This window comes from Platalea leucorodia (genome assembly GCF_965183815.1).
Source record: "Platalea leucorodia genome assembly, chromosome: 6".
Lineage (NCBI taxonomy): Eukaryota > Metazoa > Chordata > Aves > Pelecaniformes > Threskiornithidae > Platalea > Platalea leucorodia.
This window is the reverse complement of record NC_138828.1, coordinates 76,959,373-76,969,652: the sequence shown is the minus strand read 5'-3', so window position 1 is coordinate 76,969,652 and position 10,280 is coordinate 76,959,373. Positions and strand designations below refer to the sequence as shown.

Genomic DNA, 10,280 nt, shown 5'->3' with positions numbered 1-10,280 from the left:
GCTGTGTTTACCCAGAGTAGAGACTGATGTCGAGACACAAACATCATCCTCCAGACTGTAGCCGTGACCCACACCCTGCAGCCCGGCATGGCGGCTCTGCTCCCCAGCCAGTCCCTGGGAGCAGATTTTAGACATCCTCTGCTGCTCCGGGCATGCTGACACTAGACCAGTGAGCCTGAGCTCAGCACCCTCATGGGCTGAGCTGCCCCACAACATCAGTAAATACCTGCTGAGATGGAGCTGTAGACCCAGATGGGAGCGATGGAGATGAGAGCAGAATTTAGCCTTCAGAGGTCCACCTTGACCACCGGCGCCTGTGCTTGATGTGTCCAGCGGGTCTGGGAAGTTTTAACAAGCCAAATGAAGGCCAGAGACCGCTTTTAGGATGGGAGCAGCCTGCCAAAGGGAAAGGGAACCTACAGCACACCGATCACTTTCAGAGGACCCAGAGAAGCTGTGATTTTCGAGCTGGAGCCCAGAGCCACCACAAGCCTCAATTTACATGGCACAACACCCTTTTACAGCAGCATAGACATTTCCCACTGGCTCTCTTCTTCCCACCAGACACATCTCTAGATGAGTGTGCAGGTGATGGGCAGAGAGCAGAAGGTCCCCTGGCATGCAGGAGGAACAGGGAGCACTGATTCTGAGATCCAAGGTTAAGCTTCAAAGGGCCACTAAAACATCAGAGTCTGGAGATGTCAGCATCTCTAAGACCTTCAGTCAATTGACAGGATTACAGTAAAGAAAACTGCACTTACCTCTGTGATGGGGTACAAGTGATTTATGAAAGGGATTATTCATGGCTGTTTGAGACTGCAGGATGGGACGCTCCAATCGTGTGTTCCTGAGTCTTTTAATAAACTCTTCTGTAGGATGGAGATAACATACCTACAGCGGTGACATAAGCAGGCCCCACGGGATGGCATGTTAGCACGCTGGGGCTGTGGTTAGCAGGGAAAGATAAGAGGGACTATGCATTGTGTAGGGTTGAGGAAGGAATTACTATACAATATGCTATAGGCTCCACTATGGCACAGTATTGCAATGCCTCTGCTGTGGGGGCACCCAAACGAACGCTCACAACAGTCCCTTCGGCCTGAACATCTGAAGGGAAGAGAAGTGCCCCTGGGCTGGGACAGGGGCTCGGCAGGAGCGGCAGGGGGCCAGTAGCCCACTCCCCATGCTCAGGCAGGGGAAAGGCACAACTCCCCCGTCCCATCCTTCAGGGCTGATGTGCTCTGCTGGGCGAGAATATGAGTAAATCCCTTTGGTGTATGGGGTTTCCTCACGTCCTCTGTTGTACCTCACCATAGCGCCTGTGCAGCGTCGGCTACTGTGATCCATGCCCGCTTCCTCAGGCAAACAGGCATCCTCCCTGCTCTGTGGTGGGGAAACTGAGGCACAGGAAGGATTCTGGGGTCTGATGCAGCACCCCTGGAAGGGGCTGCAAAGGCTCTGCCTGAATCCCAAATCCCAGAGCAGGGACATGACTCGCAGCTCCCCAGATCCCACCTCGCTGCCTCCAGCGCCCAGGGCCCAGCTACAAGGGCTGGCTGAGCTGAGCAGCAGAGCCACATCCAGCAGTTGTGAAGGAAAACTTCCTTTTCACCAGGTGCTTACGCCATTTTATAAATACTACAAGTAAAAGCAACCCTGCAGAGGCGTGCAGAGCCATCAGCGCTGAGCCCCAGCAGCACACAGAGCAGCAATGAGGATACGATTTGGCAAGAACCAATTTCCCCTGGCAGCTAACGCCGTGACAACATCTGAACCTTGGGAGGGCACTGGAAAGCCTCCAGCAGCAGCACGCCGGGCAGAGAGGGTTTTATCACACCGCGCTGGTATTCTCCGTGGCTTCTGAGCTCTATGTACGCAGAGGAAGCGCTTCTGTAGTTGTTTGATTTGGGGTTAATGGTTTTTCTGTTTAAAACCAAACTAATGTTATTTAACGATTGGTAATTATTTGCACTATGCACTTAGATCACATTATGAGAATTATTTGTTGCATGAATCACAGAATCACAGAATGGTTTGGGTTGGAAGGGACCTTGAAGATCATCTGGTTCCAACCCCCTGCCGTGGGCAGGGACACCTTTCACTAGGCCGGGTTGCTCAAAGCCCCATCCAGCCTGGCCTTGAACACTGCCAGGGAGGGGGCATCCACAGCTGCTCTGGGCAATGAATGGGGATTCAAGATTTTTAAAAAGTGAACACTTTCTTCCTTTTAATTTCTTATTGCAGCAAGCAAGCAGAAAAAAGATAAAAATATAATCAACAAGCAAAAAGACAACAGCCTCTCTCTGTCCCCCTGCACCTGCCAAGGACTGGTATTCATGTTAACGCTGGCCGGGAATATAGAAGTAGCAAATCCAGTGCACTTGAGTGGATTTTTCTCCAACCTGCTTGAAAATACCCTACGTGCAGTAGGTAAGACAACATCTCGCATTCCTCCTGGGATTTGATTTTAGCCATACAATGGAGAGAAAAAAAAAAAAAAAAAAAAAAATCACCTTGGGCTGTGTCCCTTGGGCTGGCGGCTCCTTGGCTTCTCCTTCAGCCTGGCCAGGTCTCAGGTCCCCAGCTCAGGGCTGCATCACCTGCAGGCTCCTGCCTTTTGGTGACTGAGCCCGGCTCTCTACTTGGGTATTTTTAGTGAGCACCATCAAGAATCTCTTCCTAAGAAGCCCTTAAGCCTTCACGCTTTACACCAGCCTGATTTCTGGTTTCTTTACTGCAGCAGTTACTTTGCTCCTGTTGCAGTGCAAGACAAAAGTCGCATGGAGACAGCATCTGGATGCAAGTTTGCATCCAAAACCTCAGCTTTTCACAACATAAGTTTTTGAGACAGATGCTAGTCACAGAAAACCAGCCATGTTCCAAATGCTACCTATAGGAAAGAAATATGGAAGTATTTTCCCTGAGACCATTTCCCCCGGAGATCATCCATCCACATTACCCTTCCCCCTAGCTACAAGAAGTCCTCCTCAACAAAAGCCGATGGTTCAGAGACTGACATCCAGGACTTTTGAACTATGTGGGGTTCACTTTTTTCTGTACCATCTCCCAGTGTTTGAGAGTCAAGGGATCACAAGGTAGCTCCCTTTTAAATATATTTATGAACTTGCAGAAGTGATTCTTTTTCTGCTTATATCTTCAATTATTAATTTCCAGCTTTCTGCAGATAAGCCAAAGAAAGTGAAATTAATTTAAAAAACAACCAAAACCACCCCAAACCAGCAGGCTTTACTGCCACAGAGTAAACAGAAAAGCTGCTAAAGAAGGAACAGTCACAAACGGTCTTGGCCAGAAAAAATCATTATCTACCAAGTGCCTTAAAATTTGATCTCAGAGGCTCGCCAAATGCGAAAGGAAGGTAGCACGGTACAAGTCCTTCACTAATAAAGCCAGGACAGTCTCACTGCTCTTCACATTCCTGACAGGCGACTTGTCACAACCAAGGATCTCTGTCTGGGACAGCCCAGGGTGGAGCCACGCTCTCTGAAGGATGAGGGACGACTGTCTCCAGACCGTCCAAAAAGGCTGAGGCACTTCAGCATCATCTTCGGACACATCTTTAAAGAAAGATGGATATTTTCAGCATGTTTTACAGGACATCATGAAAGAAGTTACCAGCACAAACACTATTCAGGACTATTTTTTGTCAGCATCTTCCTCTGTACTGACAAGCCCATGGGTACCGCAGCCTAATTCCAGCTAAAAAATGAAAGCTGGCCACTGCTGAAATATTACCTAGAAGGCAGCCACCTCTAACACCCTCCCTGCTGCTCTTTTATTACTTTTTTATTATTAACTCAGCGAATAAAAAAAGTCATGGCAGTAACAACATTTTATTGCCCTGTGAAGAACTATGTAAAACTGCAAAAATAGGTAAATAAGACTTTCTAGAATAAGACATGAGTTTAGTGCTTGCTTAAGTGGTATGAGCGCCTGGCACGGGGTTATTTTCAGAAAATAAAATCTCTGTAATATCTGAGGTAGTTACAGCTAAATGCTGGCTGGCTCTGCCGTTCCCAGGCACGGCGGTCCCTCGCATCCCGGGCTGTGTCAGACACCTCACGCTCATGAGAAAGAGCCGATGGCAGCATCGCTCAGCAACTGGCCGTGAGCAGCAGCCCCCTTCACCCTCGCCCCGTGCCCGCGGGTGCCCGCAGGCACCCACCGCTGCCGCCCGGGAGCGCCCCAGGCAGCGGGGGGAGGCCTGGAGGCCCCGCTGGTGGCTGCATCGCTTCGGGTACGGAAGAGCTTTCTCTTTTGCAGACAAGCGCGGTTAGAGCCCTAACAGGCCGGTGGTGGTTTGCAGAGAAAAACCGAACAGAAGACACGTCAGCTTCATACCTTTGAGTGAAACATGAGGGAAAATCATACTTTACATTTCAGAGCCTTCGTGCTTAGTGAAAACAAGAAACAAAAGAGTTCATGAAAGACTAATTGCCCGGTTTGTTTTATGCATGAGCCCCAGCATTCCTAGCACATGCAGTTACAGCTCGTTTTCAAAGAGACCAATTATTTCATTAAAACATCATCTTCTCACTTCCAGATTTGCTATAACAAGTCTTCTCCTCTTCATCCTTCTGGCCTAATATTTTGCCATTTTTTGGTTTAAGACCAAAGAAAAGAGAGCCAAATGAAAAAAAGTCTTTGCAATATCTATAATTTACTAACAGCTTTTAAAATGTGGGATGCAAGATCCACCCTTTCTCCTCCACAAAGTAAAGGAATACTGCAGGACTTTAAACTGGAATACTGTGTACAGTTCTGGTCCCCGCTATACAAAAAAAAGATGTGGACAGAGTGGAGTGGGTCCAGAGAAGGGCCACCAAGATGATCAAGGGTCTGGGCAGCCTGCCGTATGAGGACAGGCTGAGAGAGCCGGGCTTGTTCAGCCTTGAGAAAAGGAGGCTTAGAGGTGATCGCATCACCTTGTACCAGTACGTAAAGGGGAGCTACAAAGAAGATGGAGACTCCCTTTCTACAAGGAGTCAGATGGTGAGGACAAGGGGTAACGGGTACAAGTTACTCCCAGGGAGATTCCGATTGGACACGAGAGGTAAATTTTTCACAATGAGAACAGTCAATCATTGGAATAATCTCCCCAGGGAGGTGGTTGACTCCGCTACGCTGAACACGTTTAAGACTCAGCTGGACATGGTGCTGGGCCATCTTGTCTAGATTGTGCTGGAAAGGTTGGACCAGATGACCCTTGAGGCCCCTTCCAACCTGGGATTCTATGATTCCATACACCCTGGCGCCAAACCCACGGCAGCTCAGGCAGCCAGGCAGGACCTGTGTGGCAGGTACGAGGACACCAAATGAGGGTTTGAAAAGAGCCCGTGCCTGGGAACTTGAAGGGCAAGATCAGGAAGCAACAGGGTTGAAAGCTCCTTGAATTGTCTAATATTACCTCTGATATTGCACTACCTGGAAGATACCCAGGGAGGCTACGTAAGACATCTAGCTTGTACACAGCAGAAACTGAAAAAGCTGGGTGATGGGGTGGGGTAAAAGGTGAAAGAAGGAAAGGGAAAATAGCTAAAGAGCCCTCAAAAGTAGTCAAAAGCATACCCACAGAGGAGATTTCTTCCAGATAAGCAACATCAATAAAGCATAATTCAGTAAAATGTTATCATCAGTAAATAGAGTTCACAGTAAGCATCTGACTCTGCAGCATAAATCTTCGTTACAAATAAAGATGTTTGAGCAATCACAAGCCAAGCAGAAAGCAGAAGCCTCCGTGCCTGCCGGTGCGGGAACGGAGTGCTGCAGTCTTGGCACTCGGTGGAGAGATGCTATCGGGGGTTGCCACGGAAACCGGAGGATGCAGACCCAGCAGCTTTGACTTTGCATAAACCGACAGCGAGTTCAGCTGGGGACGAGACACCGAGAATGCTGGTGGTTTCCTCCAGCTCCCAGGCAGGATTGCGATGGGGCTGTATCTGAAGCTTTCCTACAGTCAAGGCTCCTGCTTCCCCCGCTTCCACAGCCCACCCTTCGCGTCCCCCCACCGCGTACAGGCACCACCACGCATGCACGCACCTCATTTTCCTCCTCCTGCCTCCCAGGTTAGACAACGCACACGAAGGTCATTTTCCTCGCCCATCGCTTCCATCCAGCTTCCTCCCCACCGAGCTGCCGTGTGACAGCTTTTAAGTATTTTTGAGCTTTCTGGACAGGGTTATTCTCTGGAGGCAGAGGTATTTTTTTATTGAAGTTCCTTTCATTGCAGAGGGCGCTCTGATATCCCACACCTCCCTTTACAAACCTGGCTCTCCAGGATTCTCCTGCTGTATTTACATACAGCAGGAAACGCTGTATGATTTGTACACATCTAGAAAGGATCACTTCAGGCTTTACTCTATTTTTTTTTTTTTTTCTGAAAACAGCCGTGATTCAGAGGGAACCTGTCATACAAGAGAGTCCAACACCAGGTGAATTACTGCCACTTTTGGCGATGTTGTTCTTACCTTATTATCCCATATTGGTCCCGTTGTGGTATCCCCAGCAGGAAAACTGCTGTGGAACACATTGCTGTGGTTTGGAGAAAAGAGATCCCCTTTTCCCCTCAAAACCCTGAAGCGATGTAAATTTCATTAAAAAAGTCCCCTTAGGATAAGGTTCACTGTTCATTTATTTATACACACCTTAAGGCAGCATTATTTGCCCATAAATATTATGTATGTTAATTCAAATGCAATCTTAAACTTGTGTGCAGGCTTTCCATAAATTTTTCCTGTTGTTGCACCTCTGAAGCTGAGACCCTCATGTCACAGAGCTGTAACATGGTTTTTCTCCAGTGAAATGGCATCCCAAAGCCATATGCATGAAGTCCTCTGGAAAATAAAATTAATTCTCATAAAACCTACCAGTTATATCTCATACATGGAGCAGAACAAATCAGCACTGGGCATTTATGCTTCACAAGAGTAACTGTGCAGGTAGATCCAAGGAGCGCTATTTTCATTGCAGATTTGTATCCCCCACTGAAAAGATTATTCAGATGTGACACAGGCAGATCAAATACGCCTAATGTGTGAAGTGGCCACTGACACAAGATATTTTGGGAAGGGAGATCTTCAGCCAGTGGCAAGGGACAGCACAAGGCAGTGTTAAGCGACAGGCTAGTACTCCCGCTTTGATTTACCACCCCTTCTCCGTACGGGCGACTTCCATTTTCAAATTTCAGCTCATTTCTTTCATGTTACTTGCAAAAGTGAGAAAGACTTAAGGCCAGTTTGTCTGATGGGATGGCAGCTGTCACTCCATGGAAACAGACCCCGAAATGAAAGAGCAATCCAGCACATGGAAGTAGAAAGTCCTGACACTTTAATTATCTGAAGAGATTACAAGATGAAAGTCTTCCTTGAGGCAAATGTATATTAGTATTGATATAGTCATTGTGCTTTTCAGTAAGAGAAATAGGAGTCTGTATTTACATAAGAAACTATAGTGTCTGAGATCTTTAAATATCATATTTATGGAAATGATTCTGAATTACAGCATTTACAAAATAAAAACAAGCTTGAATAAATATTCAGTCCATTAAATAAGATTCCTTTTTTTTTTTTCACAGAAGCAACTTTTTGTGCATATTTATTTCACAATTGAAGTTTGTTGTATTTTTTTATCCTATAAAAGAAGCATTAAATTCGTTGTTTTTTTTTTTTTTTTTTCTAAAAATAAAACTGCAATAATCATTGCAATGTGAAGCCTGAGATTTAAGCCTGAATAGGTATCATTGCTCGCACGCGTTACCCACCTCCCACCCATCACCCAACCCCATGCCTTTCCAAACTCTGGTGAATGCCAACACTCCAACTCAAGGATTCCATGGGAAGGGTTTCAGGGAGATAATAATAATAATAATAATAAAAATATAAATAAGGTGAGGATAACACATCGTAGCTGACATTGTCTACAAACAGCATCATAAGGCTTGTGCATTACACAAACTAAGTGAAGCTGTTCCATCTGATTCAAAACGACAGTAGTGCCAAACTGTTGTACCCTTATATGGCTCATTAACATTGAACATTAAACTACTTAACAAAGGGAATGTCCCCCCCAAAATAAATTAAAAAAAAAAAATCAACACTGTCCAGTTTTGCTTTATCATTTTGAATGACAACTTTCCTTGAGCATGATACCGCAAACAACTTCCTCATCCTTTTTTGTATTTATCACTTTGAAACACAGTGTGTGACACCGTGAGTCAGGAAAGGGGATACAGCAAAGAGCTCTTGATCTCGTTTCCTCTGCAACCACAGCACACGCTGTCTCGCTTTTCATGTGGCTAACTCAACGCATGTCCAAACGCCTTTGAAACCTCAGTGCTCGCGGAGCTCTTACTGCAAATAGTTTGTGCAAGATCATAGCATGAATCCATGTGAGTCTTATTTCTTTCCTCTCCAAGTGGAGATAAAAATTAATCCCTGGTGTTTCAAATAAATACAAACGTCTTCTGAGTTGTTAGCATGAGTGAAGTAACAGTATGCAGTATTTTACACAGTTACTCTGCCAAATGTGGACAACAAGTACCCTTCTCTGGTTGACCATTCTATAGGACCTTTTCAATATATCATTATGTATTTGCCTTTTAAAAAACATTTTACACACTCAGTATGGGAGAAATAATTTGTCACATCTACTGAATTTTGCTGCTAAACTCTTTCAAAAATATGTATTTTAATATTAATTCATTCATTTGGTAACAGTTTCCTCTGAAGTTTGTTGATTTCTATATCAGCATTTCAAGCAAAAAAAGTTTGACATGCTGATATAGAAACCAAAGCTCTGTGTTATAATTTTATTAACAGGATTTAGCATAAATGATGCAGATTATAAATACTTCCAAAACTCCAAAATACGGAACTGGAAGTTGTAAAACTTAATTTTTAGAAGATAACTTGGAGTTATTGCTCTGCTCGGTAAATGAAAGGCAACAGAAATATACTGCTTCAGGACCCTCAGTGCTCCCTATTTGATTCACAGAAAATTTTGCCTTTGTAAGTATCAAATACGGATTTGAACTAGTTTTGCTTTAATTAATCCTAGCATAGGTAGCACAAATCTAGTAATGGGGAAGTTAAACCGCAGCAGGAGGGAAAGCGCTGACGTCCACAGCCATGCTGGTATTCTAGTGAGCACAGAAGTGTCCGAGCTTTGGGGCTGATGTGCTGGGATGGACTAGTTACCCGGCTACTCTGTTCCTAGCACGTAAGGTAAGCAGCAATGCTTGTTCAATTCTCTGAGCCCTATTTCCTTCCACACAGTGCATTTGTTCTGCATATGGCATCGTAACATTAATGTTATAAATTTATGGAAGACTGTACTGCAGCCTTAGAGCTACAGACACTTCATACTTCCCTTTAGCAGCTTAGTAAAATGGAATAAAAACTGTCTGTACAAAATTTATAATAATGGATGTCAAAGCCTACACGCCCTCACGGGGTCCCTCTTTCAAGTTAATTCTTGGCTTAGGTCAAATATATCAGTCCGTGTAAGACTCCAGAAGCCACACCAGTAGTTTAATATGTCAGATACCAGCTTTGTCACTATAGAAGGGAGTGACATGGAACATATAACAGTGAGTGCAAACACGGACAGGCTTCATCTGACCATAACGAGGTAATGGAGCAGAGTGGGAGGAACAGCGGGAACAGAAGATCTGAAAAACAAGAGGGAGATTTCACTTTAGTTCCTTGGAAGAACTGGATGGGACAAGATTGATTTCAAGGGAGGGGAGAAAAGACTGCACGCGCTGGGCTCTTGTGAATCGGCCACACCGACCTCCCTCAGCACACCAAGCGACAGCCCTCTGCAGGCAGTGCACAGCCCGATGACCATAATCTGACTGTGCTCAGCCTCTCCGACACGGGTGCCCGAGCACTGACGTTAGCCAAGGCAGGCCTGTGTCTCGGCAGGTCACAGGGGAAGGCATCAGAGACGAAAAGAAGCATCTCTCTCCACTGGCTTTAAAGAAAGACTAGGGCAATATTTGTGAATATCTCCAAAGTTCCTATCCCTGCAAGTCCACTATAAAGTTAACAAAAACAGCTTCTCTACCCTCTTCCTTTTTAACTTGTACAGCAAGCAAGCGAAATGGGACTGCAGATTCCTGGCTTCCCGAGGCACATGACTGCTTTATTCTCCCTCGCTCCCTCTTCCTCCCCCACAAACTTGCAAAGCAGCAGCCCTACACACCGCAGTCCTCCTGCAAAGGCTTAGAAAGAAAGCGAAGGGACACGAGCTGTGCGTCACCC

At 45.7% G+C, this 10,280-nt stretch overlaps 1 protein-coding gene across 5 annotated transcripts in view; it reads right to left on the bottom strand.

Annotated features, from left to right (window-relative positions):
- Positions 1 to 7,897: 7,897 nt before the first annotated feature.
- ZFYVE28 (zinc finger FYVE-type containing 28) overlaps positions 7,898 to 10,280 on the bottom strand; it is a 164,512-nt gene continuing 162,129 nt past the window's right edge. For all 5 annotated transcript variants that reach the window (XM_082316418.1, XM_082316419.1, XM_082316421.1 and 2 more), the window contains one exon: positions 7,898 to 9,685. In XM_082316418.1, coding sequence (XP_082172544.1) covers positions 9,554 to 9,685 — 132 coding nt within the window. In that variant the 3' untranslated portion in view covers positions 7,898 to 9,553. The remainder of the gene's footprint in view (positions 9,686 to 10,280) is intronic.